Source organism: Sylvia atricapilla, chromosome 3, assembly GCF_009819655.1.
Source record: "Sylvia atricapilla isolate bSylAtr1 chromosome 3, bSylAtr1.pri, whole genome shotgun sequence".
Lineage (NCBI taxonomy): Eukaryota > Metazoa > Chordata > Aves > Passeriformes > Sylviidae > Sylvia > Sylvia atricapilla.
Genome location: NC_089142.1, coordinates 91,930,268 through 91,952,535, shown reverse-complemented (window position 1 = coordinate 91,952,535; position 22,268 = coordinate 91,930,268). Strand labels below are relative to the sequence as shown.

General features: G+C 47.2%; 1 protein-coding gene across 1 annotated transcript in view; it reads right to left on the bottom strand.

Moving 5' to 3' along the window:
- VASH2 (vasohibin 2) overlaps positions 1 to 22,268 on the bottom strand; it is a 32,898-nt gene that overhangs the window by 5,542 nt on the left and 5,088 nt on the right. Inside the window, exons 2-6 of the mRNA XM_066316172.1 lie at positions 21,742 to 21,830; positions 19,426 to 19,482; positions 11,070 to 11,144; positions 2,773 to 3,154; positions 803 to 918 (exon numbers count right to left, since the gene is read on the bottom strand). Coding sequence (XP_066172269.1) covers positions 803 to 918; positions 2,773 to 3,154; positions 11,070 to 11,144; positions 19,426 to 19,482; positions 21,742 to 21,830 — 719 coding nt within the window. The remainder of the gene's footprint in view (positions 1 to 802; positions 919 to 2,772; positions 3,155 to 11,069; positions 11,145 to 19,425; positions 19,483 to 21,741; positions 21,831 to 22,268) is intronic.

Sequence of the window (22,268 nt, the reverse complement as noted above, 5' to 3'; positions counted from 1 at the left end):
TGAGTCCATTACAACTATAATTATCCATGCACTAAACCAGGAGCTCTCAGTGACGAAGCCCAAAGCATAGCACTGTGGACTGAGTGTGAATGAACATGTAAAAACAAAAGCTTGCTGTGAAATCATCTGCTGCTAATGTATCTTGAAGTTATCTTTAGAAGGTTAGTCTAATGTCTTTGTTAGCTGCTTTAAAATAAGTAAGTGCTGAGACAGTAGTCTAGGAGCCTATTTAAAAAGCAATGATCATAAATACGTGACTAATCTAGGTTACGTATAGGCTTTCACAGTTGTCAGCTTCCTGGCACGGAGCACTACAGCTAGAACTCAGCTCTTCCACATCTAAGGTAGGGGAGTCTGAATTGCCAGTGGCTGTAAAAGGCCTGTGGATCTGGAAGCACAGTTTTATCCATTTAGAGGTATTGCATCCATCCTTCCCCACACAGCTAAAGAACAACTCTTAGCTACGACACACATGGAAAGTGGCACGGGGTTTTTTTAAGCTGATTAAAATCAAAGAATACAATTCAAGGAATGTTGTCTCTTTGGAAAGACAAGTTTAGTTTTCAACTGTCTCTGTAAGCTGCACAGTCCAAGGACCCTGCAAGGAGGGGGCATCAGGCAGCAGGAAGCACAGCAATGCCAGGACATCAGCAGTGCCAGCAGCTTCTGGAGCCTCTCTGGTAGCTAAGGCACCTGCTGCAGTTTTCCTGTATGTGCCAGTGAGCAGGGAAGTTTTGTAGAGCAACATAACCTCACCACCCTCCCCTTGTGCCCCAGCAGGGCAGGTGTCAGGAATACTCACGACTTGTCCCTCCTGCAGGCCCGTCTCTGAGGGCTGCCTTGCCTCCGGTGAGGGGACAGCGACTTACCCCGGGGTCTCTCCTTCATCGGAGAGTGGGCACTTGAAGGTTTCAGAATCTGTGAGAGAGGGGGCAGGGAAAGAAGTGGCCTTCAATACAGGCAATGATTCACTGCAAATAAAAATTTAAAATAAAGGGCCTCATACAGTAGCAGGGATGGCACACAAAGAGCCTTCAGTGCCTTGGGGCTTATTCAAACCCTGCCCAGGTTTAGAAGAACCCAAAGCTGTTATCATGTGATGGCTATTCAGGGGCCCCCTGCGAAAATTAGTTGGTGTCACCAGTTCAGCTCCCAGATGAATACTGTCTCATCCACGGCTTTCTTCAGAGCTGGCAGCAGCAAGAGATAAGAAAAATGGCTCTGAGCCTCAGCTGAAAGAAACGCAGGCAGCCAAATTGCCCTCTCCAGCTTTTCTCTCAACAAACAGAGCTGACCATCTCTCAGGCTGGCAGCTGAACTCTGACAGTGAGGCTTTTCAGCAGGTATCCAACTTGTCCCCATCCTCCAGGCCCTCCAACATCAGAGGGCCATCAGCATTACATTCACACTCTGGACTGCTTTAAAGACCTGATCCTCCAAACTCAGCCCACTCACAATGGAAGCCCTCGGAATTCTGTAGTAACTAGAGGGAAAGATCAGATGCAGGGCCTTCAGCCTTCAGAAGTTCAGGGCTGTGGTCCTGAGGCACTCACCAGGCCTAGACCCAGTGTCACATACAGCTCAGCACACACAGAGCTGGTCCCTCTATCAAAAGCAAATACAAAACTCAGTCAGTCTCCCACCCATATGGACTTCTTCAACTCAAGCCTGCTTCAGCTGTTTGCTCTCTGGATAGTATTAAAAGCATATGAATAGAGGAGAGGGAAAAAGCCCAAACTTAATTACATCGGTAATCAAGCCCATACGCTTAAGGTGGTAACATGGTACAAGGTGGCCCTCAAAACTCCTTGGCAGGGCAGGAGAGATGGCAGCAGAGCACAGGGGCTACAATGCCCCTGGCAAGGCTCACCCCAAGGTCAGGGCAAGGGGGCAGGTGCCTCAGCCAAAAGGGCACGTGGCTGCTACGTAGGAGCCGTTCTTTAGCAGGGAAGGGGACAAGAGCCCAGAATAACTTGGACACAAGGCCACATACCTCTCCACAAGAGCCAGACCCATACTTAGCAACACACCTGCTCTGCTCTCACTGCTGGCAGCCAGCTGGACAGGCACCAAATCTGCTTCCACCATGACCACAAACAGCTCCTGCCCATGCCAGGCTCAGAGGCACGGTCAGGGACACCCCTCATGCCCAAGGGCAGCCAAACCCTCCAGGCCCCTGGCAGCCTGCCCTGTGTCCTCGTTGTTTCCCAATGAGCTCTTCAGTCCAACCAACCAGCAGGGAAGCACCAGTCTGTCAGAGAGTTGATATACTTGCCTTTCCCACATAACCTACTACGATTTAGCTGAGGGTGGTGGACATCAGCCCCCTGGCATGTTCTGCAAGGAGAGGCAATCACTGACACAGATGTGCCATAGCACCTCCTGCAGCTCAGGTGGAAAACGCAGACACCCCTACCCGCAACCAGGCCACTCTTCGCAGCAGTTCCAGTCCCAGCCATACTGATTCTTCCCAACCACCTTCTTCTGGAGTCACTGAGGAAAGCAAAATGGGCAACAGCTCCCTGATAGCCAAGAACAAGTATGGGTTCAAGTGTTTCCAAGGCTAAAGGAGAGATCCTTCAACTGAACAGCTGGAAAGGGTGGAAAGCACACCAAATCCTGGGGAAGCAGCACCAAGACAGATGCAAGCACCTCCCTCAGCACACCTGATACCTGCATGATCTCAGGCTGACACAGAGCAAGACCCATCTCTGCAGGATGGGGCAAGGCACAACCACCTCCTGAGCCCAACACCCCCGTGCACAGACCTACCTTCATCCTCATATCCCTGGCAAACTTCTCCAGCTCCTTTCTGACTTCTGTGCGCATCATTTTGGACACGTTGAGGACCAGCTGCTTCCACTCGATGGGCTGGAAGCTGTGCGGCTCGTGCGGGACGTACAACCCGATTTTGACTTTTTTGACTGAATGCAAGTACTTTTTATAGGAGTCTTCAAAGTCGAAGATGAGGTCGCTCAGAGTTCGGTACGTCAGAGGTTTGTCCATCAGATCCGATCGCCTGCTCATGCCCAGCGAGCCGTAGCGGCCATTGCAGTAAATCCCAAGCACCACGTGATGAAAATAGTTCCCTGAGAAGTGGGTTTTAAAGCTGATGGGGAATCGTTCCACGGAGGGCTGCCCGTTTGTTAAGTAGCTGGGGTGCACAGCATCAAGGCAACAACGGTGCTGGGAAAGCAGCAGCTACAACTACGCCTGCAAAGCACCTTCAGTAGGTACAATGACACCTCCAAGACACCTTCAGCAGGTTTGGGGTTTTTAACTGCCAGGGAAAAGGGCTTTCATGTAAACACAAGCTTGTTCTCGCTGTGCCCAAATACAGCCAATGCTGCCCAAGCCCATTTCATTGCTTGGAAAATAAGATGCGATGGTTCAGACAGACGACTCTTAATCACACTTAGGGGGAAGATAGAAACCACAACACTGTTCAGGTCAGCACACCCAAAGAGAGGCCACCCTCCCTAGATCTGTGGAAGCTCCCCATTTGATACCAACATCAAACTCCCACACTTCCAAAGGGAAAAGTGTTTACCTCCCTTTCTTGAGGGTTTGATACAACTTAGTTTACTGAGCTTTATTTTCTCATGTCTTCAAATAGTACTAAGAATTTTGGATTTATTCCTCTCCGAGGAATAAAGGAGTCTGCCTTTCCTTCTGTAAACTGGCCCTCAACATTGCCACTCCTCATATAGAATGTTTTAGCATGTTACCCTTGTAACACACTGCTGAGAGGAACCAAAGGTTCAAGATGAGTAATGAATTAGATAAATGCAGAGGCATGGTCAGAAACAACACTCTTAAGCGAACCCTGTCCCTGGAATCACTGACTGGCCATTTCAAAGGCACTAGGTGCAGAGGCCAGGGCCAAGCTCCATGCACAGTGTAATGTGTGATCTCAGAGGGGAGTTACGTGCAGGTCACCTCCCTGGGAAGCTGCTGGCCCATGCCAGGGAAAGGACAGGCTGAGAATCCCTCACACAAGCAGCTTTGCGTCAGCACCTACGTTGCACGCAGCTCCCTGCTGCTAATCTTGGAAAGCTGAAACTCACCCTGGCTCCACGTGCTGGCACCTGGCCCCTGGGACAGCAGGTGCCCTTCCCCTCTGCAGCTGAGGCCCCCACCCATGCCTGGGAGGTGGGGGAGGGATGACCAGAAAAGGCTGTAGCAAAACGCTCCAGCCTGGTATTACTCCAGCCAGAGGCACCCACTGTAACCTTGGAGCCATCCCTTGAGTCAGTTGGTCATGGTGCTGCCACTACAAAACACACCAGCCCAAAAGGCAGCACTGCCAGGATAGTGTTGGGGCATCCTGACAGATGGAGAAGCGGGCTCAGTTCCCACTGAAGCTGCAGGAACCAGCCCTGTCCAGGATTCTGCTCTGGGAATCACCGGCATCCCCTCCTCTCCCTAGCTTATGCCCAAAAAGGAGGTATTTAACAGCAGTGAAACAAGAGCCACCGCACAGCTGAGATATCCTGGGATGTTACTGTGACCAGCCTTCCTCCCCTGCCTGCATAGCACAGCTGCCTGACAGCTGCTGGGAAACTGAGAGCACAAAAAAGCCTTTGTATCAAGACTGTAAAACACAATTTGGGCTCAGTTCTGGTTCTGCCCAGCTTGACATGCCACCACCTCACCATCAGTGTGACTCCCGGGGATGCTGACCACTGCCTGCACCCCACATTTCACCTCTTTGTTCTATAGGGAGGCATGAAAAGCATCCAGTGGCTCTCATCTCTCTGTAAACCATTTTCTCAGGAGGATATTTCACCCAGTGTTTGTTTAATTTCACCAATTCAAACTTTTGGCTTCTTGGTAAATGGAGAAATCAACTACTTAGAGATAGATTCATGAACTGCACAAGATCTGAAGTCAAGAGCAAGGAGTTTCACAAACAAACAAAACAAAACAAAAAAAAAACAGGCAAGAAAAACACATTGGCACAGAATTTTTGGAACAGCCACAGGGAAGCCTTTCAGTTCCATGTCAAACATGTTTAGCTGCATTCAGTGCTAGATGTCATCAGCTTTAGCAGCCTGGAGAAAATGTGTTAGAGGGTAAAAGAACAGACAACACTGTGGGCTCAGCTCATGGTGCACGTCACTGGCTGTATGACCATGAGTCTGGAAGACTGTGCCCAGCAGAGGACAGACCTCCCTACCACACACGTGTCACCCAGCCAAGGCCACGTGCAGCCACCTCCTGCCCCACTGCCATCAAACAGAGACACCCTGCAGCAACAGGCAAAGCCCACCCCGATGTCACCAATGCAGAACAGAAACAGCTCTATTTGCCTTAGGGGGTCTCACTGGATCACTGCTGCCTTAGGACTAGCTTCTCCGAGAAAAATACCTTCACCCCACCACCAGTAGATGATCTATAATTAAAGATTATAAATACACTGCAAGGGCAGAATGGGGCCCAGCCCCATTATGTCAACTGGAAAACTCAGCACGCACTCACCTCATTTAAAAGGTCACCTTGCTTCAAGCCTTAAAAGGTGCATCCTGTGTACATCAAAGTCATGTTACAATAATTTGTGTCCTACAGATCGATTCTTGCAAAAGCCCATTGTATTTATCACTCTGTGTAACTGAAAAAGCACTATCTTTTATTAACACCTATGAAGCTTTCAAACATCGCCACTATTTTTCCCCCTCATTATGAAAGGGTTTTCACTCTGCTCCCCAAGTGCCTTTCTGTTAAGTCCATACAAAGCTTTGGTGGACACCTGCCACACATACACACTTCTGCCACAAGGGCTCAGAGAAGTTGCAATTTAATGTCATTAAATACTTAGTAGGAATAAAAGAATCTTTTGAGGGTAGAAATTACCCACCATCAAATAACCCAGCAACAACCGCTGTGGAAATTAACCTTTAGGTACAGGTTGCTTCTGCTGAGGGACTGTTAATGAGAGTCCCCACCCGAGATGAAATACACAGCAAATGGGCTGGAAAGGCACATCAGATCTTCCCCTCCGTCCATGCATCATTATTAGAGCTTTTCCTTTCTGCTCTGCCCAAGGAGAGCTGTATTGTGGCAAACAAAAGGCAAGCACGCAGCAATGCTGCAGCTGTAATCACACTTCTGAGCTGGGACTGGAACTGCAGGATGGAGAGTCAGGGAGTGAATTACATGTCACAACAGAGAAGCAGTGCAGAGCAGGAGAGGGCAAAAGCAGCTGCAGCAAAGCTCAGTGGTCTCCTAATTCCTGGGTCTTCATGACAACCAAAGGGCCAGGCTCTTCTCAGTGGTGCAAACCAACAGGACAAGGGGCAACAGGCAGAAACTGAAGCACAAGGAGCTCACAGGGTCAGGCACAGCAGAGTGCTAGCAAATTGGTAACATCAGCCCTGAGTCCAGTCACTAGAGGGGTCTACAGAGCTCCATCCTCAGCCCAGGTCTCTTCAACATCTTCATTAACAACATGGACACAGAACTCAAAGGACAGCACCAAACTGAGAAGAGCTGTTGACTCCTTCAAGAGCAGAGAGATGCTGCAGAGAGACCTCAACAAATTGGAGAGACGGGCAACCACCAACCACATAAAGTTTAACAAGAGCAAGTGCTGGAATCTATACCTGAAAAGGGCAGCGCCTCATGTCTTAAGAGCCCAGTAAGGGTGTTTTTGCTGAAGTCTGGTCAAGATGAGCACAGAAAACTACAGGGTATCTGGTTCTCCCCTCTCCTGCTACTCCCATGGGCTGGGGCCATGAGCAAATGCCACTGGGCAGCACCAAGTCGGAGGGATGGCAGCAGGCTGGGGAGCAAGGAAGCAGCTCTAGTTACATCAGCAATGCTGAAGCTGCTAGTGCAGAGCAGCATGTGGAGCAGGAGGAGAATAAATCTCACACTTCAAAAGCATCAATAAGGCCTCAGTAAAACCAGAAGAGTTGTTTTTCCAAGTAACTGCTCAGAGGGCCCCCAACCACCAGCAACAAACACTCAGAGGTTTCCAGCTGGGGTCAGCTTTTCCCATGGGCTTGGGATTGCTTACTGTGAGGCAGAGTGCTACTGAGCCCACATCTGGATGTTGCCTACACAGAGGGCCCAGAGTTCCCCCTGGCAGCTCCAGGGCCCATGCAGGAAAGGCTCAAGCAGCTGGTTCAGCTTCCCAAAGCGGGACTGCCAGGGTGACATCCCTTAGATTGAGAAATCTTCTCTCCAGTGCTCGGCTACAGTGAGAGGTGACTATCTGAAGATTAGACCATGACAATGTAAACAATTAAAAGCTCTCTCCCAGCTCTTCACAGCCACCACAAGGGCTGTAGATATTCAGCACGATTTTCTCCTCCTATATTTCAGTTAGCAAGTGGGTCAACCTATAGACAAGCATGCAGGAGTCAAAGAGGAGCACTACACAGACATCAATATCCTGCAATGACTGCAAGAAACTCTCCCTCTTATTGAAAACACTCTCTCCCAGCCCAGAAATGTACCTGCGGGCCTGGAGGAGATGGATGGACCCAGGTTTCCAGTGGTGATAAACATCAGCCACTGATTGCATCCACACGAGGAACAGTGCAGAAGCTACTAAATAATTCCTTAGTCCTGAGGCACTTCTGCTCTCCTCTTCCCTGTCTAATGATATTATTGGCCAGGGGCTCTGATACCCTGCCCAGGTCCAAGTGTTACCTCACATGAACTATGAGGGGGATGCTGAAGGCAACAGGAGTGATTTATGCTCAGCCAATGCAGACGTGCCTCACAAAACTCCCCAAGGAGGGATGCAGTGTGCAGCTTCCCTCTCTCCCTCTGATATTTTGCTCTCCACGTTTTAATAAACTGAATGCAATGCAGATAAAATTCCCTTGGCGCTTTTTGTTTTACTATTCTCTTTCATGAGCTCAAATCAATTGGATCTTTGCTCAGAAAGAGTGGGCTGAACGCACCATTACTCAGCTGATTTACAACTGAACTGAGAAATGCCCTGGGGAAGACAGCAGGAGGAATGCTTCTGGTTATGCACTGACAAGCACATCATGTAAGCAGAGAGATATGAAGCCAGTTCAGACAGCTACAGAGAGAAAAAGAGCTGTGCAGACTGCTGCAAAATAATACTGGAAGATCTGTTTGAGCTTTCGGTCATCTCGGAGCAGCTGCTTCTGTGGAGTCTGCAGACAGGGTAGCTCAGCACTTTACCTCGCTGCTCTATAAAAACGCTTCAAGATCAAGTGCATAGGCAATTATGCAAAACTTAATTCTGCATCAAGAGGGATTATAGAGGCATTTTATAAGAAGTCACACAGTAAAAGGCAGTTGCACAAGCCAGAGAGCAGCTCAATTAAAGTGACATCTCGCTAAGCTGCTCTGTGCAAGCCAGCCTTTGAAGGAAGGCTCACACCGAGGGTCCACTGCAGTGGGCTGTGCTTTTTCAGTATCCAAGCAACATCCGAGGCCTGCCAGCACACAGACCACAGCAGTACCTTATTTCCAGAGACATGGAATGGAACCACAGGTTAACACACACACAGGGCTGCTCATCTCAGGCATGTGTGAAGGCACTGGCTGGAAACTCAGGAGAGGTAAGCACATCTTCTCTGGAAAGCACCTGACCTTGGAATGCTGCTGGCTTGACCATGTCTCCATCCAGAGGGCAATGCTGAAGGTCAAAATCTCACAGCTGACCAAAACAGGCAAACTTCCCCACATGCCATGCCAAAGATGCTTCCTTCACTTCTCCAAAAAAATAAAAACCAAAACCACCAAACTGAACCCACAAGTCAGGTTTGAGGCAAGCAAAAAACCAGCAACAACACTTCTAGGTTATCACGGTTATCTGTAGGCCACTAATCACCCTTTGCTCCTGTGATATGTGGAATAATCAGTTCACTGCTAGAAATACAGCACTGCAAGCCACACTGACACTGCTGAACAGCATCAGCTCCACCTGGGGATTACTTTGCCTATTCCTTTCATCCTCAGATAGTTTGGGACACAACCCTGACACAAGGGCAAGCATAACAGATCCACTGACATCACTTAAAGGGAATTCAGTTAATGTAAACTTTTTGGGCTTTATGAAAGCTTTCAATATTGTTACTCCCAGTATGCTCTTGGACAAAATATCCAGAACACAGGTAGAGAAATACATAACACAATGGAGGAGCAAGAGGCTCAAGGGTCAGACACAAAGAGTTACAGCAAATGGGGTTGCATGAGGCTGACAACCACTCACTAGTGGGGTTCTACAGGGCTCCATTTTAAGGCTGGTTCAACATCTTCACAAATTACTTGGATGCAAGACTCAAAGGTATGCTTAGTAAGTTTGCTGATGACACAAAATTGGGAGGAGCTGCTGACTCCCTCAAGGGCAGAGAGGCCCTGCAGACAGACCTTGACAAATTGGAAAGTTGGGCAATCACCAGCCTATGAAGTTTAACCAGGGAAGTGCCAGATTCTGCACCTGGGACAGGGCACACCCAGTTGTGTGGATAGACTGGGGAATGAGAGACTGGAGAGCATGACCACAGAGAGGGAACATGAGTCAGCAGTGCCCTGGCAGACAGGAGGGACACCCCTGTCCTGGGGGGCATCAAGGCACAGCATCACAGCTGGGCAAGGGAGGGGATTGTCTCCCCTGCTCTGCACTGGGGCAGCCTCATCTCGAGTGCTGGGGGCAGTTCTGGGATCCACAACAGAAAAATGATAACAATCTATTAGAGAGCATCCAAAAGAGGGCAATAAAGATGGTCCTTCAGGGGAAGCCATACAAGGAGTGGCTGAGGTGACCTGGCTTGTTCAGCATGGAGGAGACTAAGGGGAGACCACATTGCAATTACAACTTCCTCATGAGGGAAGAGGAGGGGCAGGCACTGACCTCTTCTCTGAGGTGCCCAGTGACAGCACCTGAGGGAATGGCCTGAAACTGTGTCAGGAAGGTTTAGGTTGAATATTAGGAAAGGGTTCTTCACCCAGAGGATGGTTGGGCCCCAGAACAGACTCCCCAGGGCAGTGGTGACAGCACCAGCCTGACAGAGCTTGAGAAGCATTTGGACAACACAGGGCCTGAACTTCCATGGTTCTTGTGGGTTCCTTCCAACTCAGGATATTCTATGATTTCTCCTTCTGGAAGGGCTTTGAGTCTCTTGTTGACATTAAGCCCCCAAGACCCCCATCCCTCCTGCTGCATGCAGAGCCTGTCAGCATGCCCAGGGGGAAACCCTGTCGGCCAGAGCCAGCTCTCAGACTGGAACCCGAGGCCCATTCCTGGCACACGTTGCTCAGCCCATCCCCTTCCCTCGCCCTAGCAGCCATGGATTCTTCACCTGCCAGGCTCTGCCAGCTCCTTCTCCCACGGGAGGGGGCAGCAGCAGCCTGCAAAACGCTGCAGAGACATCCCAGGCAATGGTTTGCTTCGGAGCTTATTTTTAATTGGGATCTGTTTTAAATGAAACTTGATCATTTCTGACAAGATGTGTCTGGAAACCTGTTCCTGCAGCCCTGCCCTGTCCTCCTCCAGTGTTTTAGGATGGAGCAGGTTGATTTATCAGTGACAGCACCAGAGGGTGGAAAAGCAAGTCAGTGTCTAAATGACTGAAGACTGAGTAGGAAGCAAACATTATGTTAAGGGGAAGCTCAGATGCTGAACAGTAATGCAGACATCTCTGCACAAAGCACAGCTGCGAGTTCAGAGACAAAGCTAACACGACTTGGCTAAGCAAACATCAGACAAACAGAACAGAGCCCACACTCCTCGGGTGTTACACGGCTCCAACAACAACCAACAGAGAAACGCTAACAAAGAAAACAAGTATTGTGTAGACAGGTACTTATCTGGGCACTTTGGGTGAGATCCTGACATTATGCAGGTTACCAAGGCAGGAGGCAGTCTGCATGGCCAAACCACACCACTTGTGAACTGGCACACACCATCCCAACTCTCACCACAAGCCCAGGCAATTCAGCAACTTGGTGATGAATACCAGGGCAGCTCCCCAAGCTGCTGGCACTCACCTTGGGCTGCAATCCTCTCAGACACCATCCGTGAGAGGCAATGTGTTAAACAGAGCTGCAGTGGAAAAAGTCACAGGCATGTGAAAGGATACATCCCCAGGATAACTGCTTCAAGGCATTTGATAGGTAAGGACTCCCTGGTCATTTCTTTTGCTGTCTCCATTAACCTAGAACAGAAACAAAACAGTTTTCAGTCCTTCCAGCTAGAGCAATTGTCAGGAATCAAAAGGTCTTCTCATAGACCAAGAGCCAGGCACCTCCAGTTCTTATCTCAGCAAGAGCTAGTGATCTTGATTCTCCCCTTCAGTGACTTGTTAAGAGTCCTGTTAACTTCTGGAGGATGACTGGGGGAAAAAAATATATATATCTGCCATCCCAGTGCCTTCCAGCCTCTGAAGGTGGATGGGAGGAATGCAGTCTGCCTCTCGCAGCAACTCCCCAAGCATCACTTCAGACTGGAACACAAAGCCCTGCTGAACTGCATGAGCTGGCAGTCATGGAAATCCCAGAGCAGGATTGAGTTTAGCTTATTTTCAAAATAACCCTGGCTCTCCTCTGGAGGAAAAACAAACCAAGCAGGAGAGAGAGGATGGTTACATGGCCCCCCTAAAAGCCACAGATGCCTCCATAATCCCAGAGCTGTGGCTGCAGACCAGAATTTATTTCCCTCTTATCAAAGCTTGCTCTGTAGAAAGCTCTACCAACACAGACACTTCAGACCCCTGCAAACTGAGTTATTGTCCTGCTGCTGCTCTACATCTCCTTCAGACAGGAAAAGTGGCAAAATCCGCACAATTTCCTGCAGGAGTGCAGGAAACTACACATGCCCAGGATTTTGCAAGTTCCTAAAGTTTAGTTATCATCTAGACACTACCTCTGGAGTACAGTTATTTGATAGGGACAACACTGTGAGAAGCAACAACCAACCTCAGGTCAGCTGAGAAAGCTATTATGTCAGACTGCCACTGCACTATTAACCCAGCACTTAACCCACCCCCTTCCAGAAACAGATCCTGAAATCCTGGACAGTTTGAAAAAAAAAAAATAAAAAATACTGGAAGCAGCCTAAAAAAGGCTAGAAGAGTCACATCCAATGCCACACCAAAAAAACACCCCCCCAAAAAAGTGCAGCTCAAAACTAAGCCAAAGGATAACTTATTTTGCAGTCTTCTCTATCCATATCCTTTCTCTAGGAACAGCTTTGTAAACAGATCCCTGCTCTAAGGAAATACAACATTAAATGATAAAAATATTTGTATTAGAGAAGATTATGAAAATATGCATCTGAAACCATCAGAGCCTGTTTCCCCCACTTTCTGATTCACCCACCTAATGCCTTTTAAACCTTGTGTTGAATGCAAGTGACAACAGAGCTTCCAGTGCTATTATAGCCTGTCACAGCCATTTCATGTCCCATTTATCCAAGTTAGAAATTATCTTTTCATTTGTAAACAACCACCCCTTACACTCTGCCTGCAGTACAGAGGACTAATTAGAGTTTGCCTGCCTCCTCCACACTCACAATCAGCCACAGAAGCCCAGAGAACTGCTGGAAGCACAGAGCAGCCCCGGGGAGAGCACACAATGGGGCTCCTTCATCCCCCACAGAGGCGCCCTGCTGGTCACCGCAGTGGCCACTGCAAAGCCCTGTCTCTGTCTCACAAGTGCTATGTGCAGATGAGGCATGGGAGGTACCCATAAACAAGATAATCCACTGAATTTCCTATCTTCTAACTGCATAGGAGTGACAAAAAAACCCAAAAAAAAAAAAAAAAAAAAAAAAGGAGCTGATTATGCATGAGCATCATGAGGAAAAATGTCAAGTTATGAAACCATTTATCTGCAAGCCATTTGGTGTGACCTGTGCTTCATTAACACGGTCTGAGAGGCAGGGGCAGCATCTCCTCTTCAGGCACACACAGTAACCTGCACCTGGATCCAGGAGCTGCAGCAGGACCTGGCAGCTCAGAGGTACCAATGGAGCAGGACAGTGACGAGGGCAGCCTCGCTCAGGAGGCACCACCAGTGGTCAGCAAACCAGCACCCACCTGCACTCCTGGGGCAGGCTGTGCCCCCCCACACATCCACCCTGGAATCCTGGTGAGTGCTCTGCAAACAGTTTGCTTTCTCTCTGCATTTACAGCACAGACCACAGGGTTTATGTGCATGACCCAGTTCAAGAGCCACTGAGAGTTTTTCTTCCACTTTTAACAAACTCGAGTCAAAGCATGGCCTTAAACCCTGTGTTTGTATGGGAAGCAGAGCCCCTGGAGAATCCCCAAGCCACTGCTCTGCCCAAGGTAGCATAAATCAAATCTAAATCACTCCTTACAGATTATTTTTCAGTCTGCTTTCAACTGGCTTCTCAAAAGCCTGGGAACCCACCAACTAATCTATCCTATACTTAACCTTGCATGTAAGAAGGTCCCCCGATGTTTAAACTAAATCCTTCCCTTTTTGCAAATTAAATCAGGCGCTATTTCTGTTCTCCACAGTGGGCATGGAGACGATTCATCATCTCTCCTCTTGCTACAGACATCTGTATATGCAAAAGACTGTAACTGACCCTCTCCTCTGTAAAAATGAGAAAGCAGACACAGATTTTTATTTCATTCTTCCCTCACTCCCCTGAAAGCTTCCCCCTGAGGTTATGATTTTAGGACAATGTTTGTTTCTTTCAATTTTGCAATCCCTTCAACCAAGTCACTTCTTAATAGTCCTTTGGCTAAGCCCACAAAGTACAAACAGACCAATTTCCTTCTGAATCCAACTTTCAGTGCATATTTACAACCAAGCCAGTGTGCTATTGGCTTTTCTCTGATGGCCCACACTGAATCAGACTCTGGTGGCTTTTTGTTGGTGCTTTTGTCGGGTTTTTTTTTTTTTTTTGTGGGTTGGTTGGGAAGTAAAAGGTGGGGATTTTTTGGCTAGGCCTTTTTAGTGAATTTTGTTTGGTTTCTTTTATTCTTTTAAGCTCAGCTTCCTCTTTGCAAAACTAGCCTTTTGCTCTCTACAGCTGGCTATTCCCAAACCCTCCTATGCATTTGCCCTCACTAAATTATCTCCTGTTTGCTCCAGCCAAAGAGATCACTCTGAATATCCCAGTTTCACTTTTCAAAGCCTTGTCACCTTGTCCTGCCTGGACTGCAAACCATCCATCAGCAAACAACTAGTCTTTCCCAACCATTAAGGAAAAACTGAGCTAGGACAGACACTGCACACCCCAACTGACAATCTCTGCTAGGCAAGATTGGCAAAGTGCCACTTTCTATGTGCTGCCTTTCACCAAGTTGGGTCCTTACACTAAATAGTTTTATTTAGACTCAAGGTCCCTACCTTATCTGCAGAGATAAGATGTGGCCTTATCAAAAGCCACACTAAACCAAGGAGTTACTACATCCACATCTTCTACCTTGTTGACAAAAGCTCTTACACGTTCATTCTCAGAAACAAACTGTGCCCAACAATATTAATGTTGCCTTTCCCTTCCCTTGAACTGCAGATAAACTCAAAGTTCCTAAACTTATCTTTTCCTTTATTGTTTTTTAAAGACTGCTATCTTTGCCCTTCTCAGCACCCACCCTCCCCATGTTCTCTAACACAATTATTAATGGTTACAGGCTGCTTGTCAGTTCTCTAAGGGATCTATGGCAAATGACCTATGGCAAATGACAGAGCATTCAGCTCATTTGAAAACAGCTCATTACAGGTACTCTTTGATTTGTCCTTTCCCTCTTTTCCCTCACTCCTAAATTCTTATCACACTGTCTCAGACATTAATAGTGACCAGAAACTCTGCAGTTAAACTTGTGAAAGGAGATTTAAGGAAGGCAGAAAAGAATGAAAAAAAGCACCAAGCATTTCAGTCCCCTGCCTTCGCAGGGTTTGCTTCTGGGATTTTCTTTAAATCTTGAAAGTTACCTGAGAAGAGCCCACATATATAGCTATTCTTTACAGTCTTCTATCAGACAGCTGGGAATTAGCCCACAATCTACCTCTCCCCACACTCCAGTGAGCACTGGGGGCAGCCCATCTCTTCCAGGAACTCAGGGGAGACTGCTACAGTCAAGGACAAGCACCGTGCAGTGCTCTGTGGCATTTACACCACTATCTGATGTCTGCCAGGCAGATCTCTATTCCAGACCACAGTGAACACTTCTGCCTCTAACAAATGTAGCCAACAGGAATAGGCTGTTTGTTCCTCCCTCAAGACCTTGGCAGACAGTGATACCTCCTTCTTAATTGTTTCAAATTTCTCTCAGTGTTTTCAGGAGGATCTCACCAGCTGGCACCAACCACACTGGAGTCCCTTCAGGGATGACCGTGCTCAGGAGAGGCTCCCCCATTACCTTCACCAGAAAGACTCCCACGAGACTGAATTTTTTTTTATTATTATTATTGAGAACCTCCAGTACATTTTCCCACAAAATTCTCCTCGTACAGACCCATGAATTTTGCATGAAGTGCATAAAATCTCCCTCTCCCAAGTTTTTCTAAGGCTCCTGACAGTTTCACTCATGATGATGAAGCCAAGAGAGAAGCAAAAGGCATCAGCAGGAACCAAAAGGAGATAAAACAGTAGAGGAGATATGAATCTTGTGAATCTTCTCAAAAACAGTGTTTCAACAGCAAAAGCACTTCCACCACACGCTGAACACCACACCGTATCTGTAACATTCCCCCTTTGTGCCAGAGAGAAGCAGATGTTCAAATGCCTTCTGCAGTCTATTGTCTGGAAATGGTATGAGCCCATTTTTCTTTACAGCCCCATCAGTGCTCCTTAATAACATGGTGTGTGGAAACAGTATTATTCCCAGTCTCCCCTTCCCTGTTATTTGGTTGCATTGCTGCCACGTGACAGCTCCTATCACCTCCTTTACTGCCATAGATTACACATTATATCTGCAGCCACTGAACGCCTCTCCCTCCTCACAGAGCAGCTTCTGGACTCTAATTTCTCAGGGACCACAGAACCTACCCAAACATCAGTTTCTGCTTCAGTTGTAGGTCGCCCTGTTCAACTTAACTGGAAGGAACAGTACAATACTGCACCTCCCCAGATCCTCTGGGGAGGACAAAGAGATTTGTTTCTCACTGTGCTTCATGCCTGCATCCTAGAACAGAAGCTTCCAGAGGGCTTATCTCTCCTTGTAAACCCAGTAGTAACAGCTTGTTGACATTGAATTCATAGTTACAGATATTACTAGATACCCAGATGTACGCTTTTTTCCTTTTTCTTGAAGCTCTTACATGAACTAACCCTGGAACTTTTTAAAAGAATGGCTATGTCAGTCAAAAATACCATTTTTTATCAGACTGCTCATACCAACAAAAGTATAATATAGGTTTAGCCAGCATAATCCTGCATGGGAAAAGGAAAACCAGTCCTACTGGTGTCTGAAACATTCACATCACATGCATACACACATGGATCAGCAGAGCTGAACTTCACAGAGTGCCCTTTACCTATTTAGTACAAAAAGGTACATCATGAAGCCCATGAAGGGCACTGTCCCAGGATACCTGCATTTGCAAAACACTGCTTCGGTGGATGTATATACACCCATAAATTTGGATTTTCTGCAAATCAGGAGAGGTGAGACCCAGGCACATTTTCAGACACAGTTTGCCAGTACAACAAGAACAGCACACAAAGTTTACAGGTTCACAGCTCTGCCACCCCAACTCACACAGCTACGCCAACAGAAATCTAACATTTCCAAAAGTGCTATCTGTAGTCTAGACAAATCCACGTGGTGTCTGGCACTCTAGAAGTTAAGTTGATAGTAAGATTGACTTTTTCTTAAAGAGATTGTAAATACTGAGTTATAGCAAGACTATATCCCTTAATGAGTTCCTATAGATAATTTATGCTCTTCTTCGTATGCTCAGCCACGCATTTTTATTTTCTCCTACATCACACTGATGCTGGCAGTAAATCTCTACAATATCTAGTCCTCTCTCCATAATAGAAAAACTCATTAATATGCCCCAGCTGCTTTAGGACACTTTCACATGAATTTATGAATATTCAAATTCCATCTAGTACTCAGCTTCTTTGTGTCCAGCCACTGCTGTCTTAAAGAAAGGCTGCCAAAGATCTTGTAATACTTTCATTAGCTTTGAGCCCTCATATTATGAAATCAGCAATATATTTAGTGTCAATAAAGCTCTGGGAACAGCCTCATTTTTCAAGAGCCATTGGCAATTGGAGCTTTCAGCATCTTGCCTGACCAATTTGCAAATGCTGTGTTGCAGCAAGTGATGCCTTTTACACCACAGAAATTTCTCAGAGCAGCTCCTGTCACCTCAGCACAAGACACCTGTCACTGCCATGCGGGAGCAGATTTCTTGCAAAGTAGAACACACTTCCCAGGAAGAAAAAACTTGGGAGGGGTAGGTGATTTTTCAGCTTTGATGAAAACTGGCCTCACACCAGATGAAGGAAACGGAAGCTTTCCTGCACACTTCAACATTACAGGGCAATCACCTCATTGTTCACACAGAATCACCAAAGCCGGGGTTGGAAGGGACCTCTGGAGACCATCTGCACAGCCCTCCTGCTAAAGCAGGTTTATTTGGAGCAGGTTGCACAGGTAGGTTTTGAATATCTCCACAGAAGGAGACTCCATAACCTCTACAGGCAGCCTGTTCCAGTGCTCTGCCAGCCTTAAAGTAAAAATTCTTTTCCTCATACTCAGATGAAACTTTGAGTTTCTGCCCACTGCTCCTTGTCCTGTCACTGGGCACCACTGAAAATAGCATTTGGTCCCATCCTCCTGACTGGCCACATAAATTTTAAAAGATCTGAAATCTAAACCATAAACTGTAAGTTTCACAAAAACTACTGGAATTTTGGTTTCATAAAAATGACAGGAACTTCAGATAGCCTTGCACACATTCTCCTCAAAATTGGAGAATCCAAGACCAGGCAAGCGTTAGAGCCCTACAGCAGTAGAACAGGATCTGGGCAGCAATACGTGCTCCTGACAGCTCCGTGCCTCCCAGCACTCCCATCTACGCAACCCAGGAGCAAAGCAGCACAGGTCTCAGGACTTCACACTGTTAAAGTCTAGCAGACACCACGTTCAGGCAACTGTGCCTGGAAAACTGGCAGCCCTTGAGGGGTTGGACCATTTCCAGGGGCACCATCCTTAACTGCACAGAAGTCCTGCCACCCCATTCCAAGAAGGTCCAAGCAGCAAAAAGGAGAGGAGTCAGATCACAAGCAAACACTAAGGCAGATAAATAGAGGAAAGGGCTCCACCTGGGAGATGATTCAAAGCCACAGGCACATCTCCAGCTGTGAGCACTGTATCTGTTCCCTTCTAGGAAAGAGCACCATCCTCATAAGCCAGGCTTTTATCCAGCCCAGGAAGACAACGACCTTTTAAGTGGTAAGTGCTGAGCATAATTCATTTTCATCCTTTGAAAAAAGTAATGGGACAAATTTAAAAATGAGCGAGCAGCTTGAAAATTGGTTTAAGCTTCTGTAAACCCATCTATCATTCAAGGCACAAGATTTGTTTTAAACTAGTTCCACTAGAGCAGTGAACATTAGATAAAGGAGGTGAGAAGGATTGCTGTCAGCAAGATGAAAACCTGAAGCACAAAGCTGAGATGGGAACTGGAATTTTAGAGTGAAAGACCATTAGTTTAATGACAGAGAGCTGGGAAAATCTAGAGACAGACCAGTCTATGTGAGTAATTATATTCTGCTTATCTAAATTTCACCCTAAAACAAAAGCATAATGTTGTCAACACCCCTCCTGCCCATACCAGCTAATTTACTAGGTTCTGTTAAAGAGCTGTCCTAAGCATGATGCAGTTCTAACGTGCAAGAGACCCCAGTTCTCTACTGCCAGGCTCCCTGGGCATGTGTTTATACTTACACTGTACATCTCATCACTAGCCAGCACAAGTCCACCACATGGATAGAACAGCAAGATAGGCAGCAAGGCAGAAGCATGGACACATTTTAAACAGCCCACCGTGAGCCCCCAGGGAAAACTACTGTGCCCAGGATGTCAAAACTCCTGCTGCATTTTGCATGGCTAATCCCTTCCTACCACCCTCAAAGGGCATTTCAGCACAACCAGAATATCAGGACTTATTTAGTTTACAGAAAAACAGCCCAGCCCTCCCAGCCCAACACCAACAAGCAGAGAGTTTCCCCCACCCCTGTGCATGCAGCTCTGGCCTGCAGCCAAGCAGCTCCCACACAGCTGCTGAGCAAGAACAGCCCTTCCACTCCTTGGGTCTTGATGGTCCATTTGCCACCCCGCAGCAAGCAGGACACTCCTCACAAAGGCAGCAACAGAGGCAGCTTTGGCTCTGCCAGAGGAGCTGTGGCACAGAGGAGACAGCCCTCCCATGCCATGGTGCTCCAGTGCTCAAATGCCAGGTGATCAGGGACAAGGGCACTGGACCAATTCCAGCGACACTTACCCACTTAGAGGTCTGGTTTTTCTGATCTCGAAGAACTGTGTTCCTGTGTGATTGTATCTGTATTTTGCCTGTTAAAGGAAAGTAACTTGAATAGTCAAGCAATAAAATAACACTGCTTAAAAGGCAAATTTCTGCGTTCCTGTTAAAACACAAAACAGGTAGTTTCTGTTTCAGATATGAAACACAAAGCAAAACTTTTCACTTTTCTTTTTATATGACCTATGAACAGCACTCGGTGCAGAGTCAAGTATTAAGGCCGACCATTTAAAGTAACACTAGGTCCCACCCACTACTAGGCCACAAGTTTGAAAAGAAGTCTCCCACCTGGGCAAGAGAAAGCTTTCATAGCCTACACAAATTAATCAACATAACCTATGGACTGAAAAAACTGATTTTCTTTAGAAATCTTTTAATTCCATCATCCACATGGCTCACCTATGACCTGTCAGCCAAAACCATTGCAGGTGCATCCATTCACACTTAGAAAATATAAACCATTCTCTAAAAAATACAATGGTCTTGAAATGAAAACAACCAGCTAAGTGCAAGTCAAGGTCATCAGCTAACACTAATAGTAGAAAAGTTCATCACAAATGTTGCCAGCAGACAGTCAAACAAATCTCAGCACCACTTGCCTAGAAGCACAAGCTGCCACATGGCAGCATCACCAAAAGCAGCTTCTTCCCTGCTCCTTGAGCATTACTGTCCAAGCAGCAACGCAACAAATCAGACCAGGAAAAAAAAATCTGTCCAGTAAAAACGAAAAACCCAATAAAGTTCTGGGAAAAAAAAAAAAAAAAAAATCACACTGCCCTTACTTTTCCTAGGTTACTTTTCCAGTTGAACCTCTTTCTTAACCCAGTACCCAAATTCTATTTCCATCATAATGTTCATGCCAGTAAAACTGGTGATACCAAGGCAGATACCAGGGCACAAGCAGGTGACCCCATGGAAGCAAAGAATTGCTTGCAATAGCACAGCTGCTGGATGTATAACTATAGCCTAAATAAAAACTCCAGCTCTCACCAGGAGGCTCTGAACTGTCTTCAGTTACAGTTCAGAGTGCTCAACAAACAAGGCTTTACTTCCCTTCTGCCTTCAAAGCCTAACTCCTGAGGCCCTTTCAGGGTGCTCTGCACAAAGCATACATCCTCTTTCAGCCCTCAGAGGAAGCTCAGATGCTGCTCCCCAGCCCACTCCAAAGCTTTTCTGAACACAGATCCAAACCCCGTGACTAAGGCCAGCTCCTGCTACGTAGCAAAATGCAGGATTTCAAAACCACTACAGGATGAGGTGGGGGAGAATGTAATTTTTGGAGCTCTGTATGACACGTTATCCTCCCTGGCACAATCCCAGGGAGCAACAAGCCTCTTGTCCTGGCCAAGTGGCTACCATAAAGAAGAGAAATGCACTGTCCCCCTGCAGAGCAGGCAGGCCCCAGCATCCCTCTCCACGACAGCTGCTGCAGCCTTGATCCCAACCACAGCTCCCCACCAAGCTAACCACGCCTGCTATTTTTGGATGTTCTTCCAGCTGCCACCCATATCCTTTCTTAATCCTTACCAGGACTTTACACTCATTCCTCATCCCCACAGCTTCCCCACACACACAGACAAGAAGGCAGAGTTTAGGAAAAAAGGAAACAGAAGAGCAGCATCTGGGCCAGCAATGTTCTCTGAAATTATCCGTCAGCAATGGAAAGTCAGGAATTGGGCATGGGGCAGTGGCAGAGAGACCAGACTGATGTGTAGATCCCTGATGAATCCCCCAAGCAAGGTGAGACATTTGGAAGGGAGATTCCTTTGGTCAGTTCCTGCATGACAGGCAAGCCTGCCCACCTTGGGGTCAGGACAGCTGCTTGTGCCCCCCAGCGCAGTGACAAGCACTCCCTGCAGGCTGAGCACACAGGCAATCCTCAGGGAACCTACAGGAGCTGCCAAGGCAGAGGGAGAAAGGGTTTGCCACAACACTGACTCTCTTCTTAGTTGCCTTATGACAAGATGCCATATTATTTCTCCAGGCATCATGATCTGAACATAATATCCTCATAAATCAACTTCAAAATAAGCACTTCTATTCCTACCAATGACACTTCAGTTAAATTTTTCAGTATAATTTAAAGTTAATTACATCTCCCAGAGGATTGCTATGACAAGCTCAGTACTGCTGGTGCTATCACAAATCCCTGGAGGCATCCTTTTACCCCCAAATGATCCCAAGCCCTTGCAACCAGCTAAAGCTTCAGTAAAGCGCTGTTAAATCACACCAGGCATAAGTCAGCCTTCTTTCTGGAGGCCACACGCTGGAGAAGGATACTGCAGCATCTTCATGTAGGTCTGTATTGCCTGGAGCCATTCTGGGATTGACATGGAGAGCTTGTAGTTTGGCACTGGCGGCACCGAGGGCTGGACACAAGAAAAAAGATAAAGAGGTTAGACTCCCACAGCTCCCCGCAGAGCAGATAAGTGATTTACTCGCATGTGCTTAGTGCAACACAGCGCGGCAGCACAGATGGCTTAAGCTCCACGTGAACTCAAGCATCAGGCAAAGTCATCCTGCTGACCACAGGGGCTGCCCCAGCAGCAGAGCCAGCCCTGTCCCTGCACAGAGAAGCCATGGCAGGCTGATCATCAGAGCTGCCAGCATCCCTCAAACATCACCCTATGCAGGTAGGCAGCCCAGCACAGAAAGCCTATGCTTCCCATTTTCCCTCCTAGCACAGGGCAGTTTGGATGAGCAGAGTTCCAGTACTGACTCTGCTGTTCTTCCTCCCCTAGGAAGCCATTTCAAGTCTAATTTTTGGCCTCTTTTACTGCAAGAGAAAGATAAAAGGAGACAAGGAT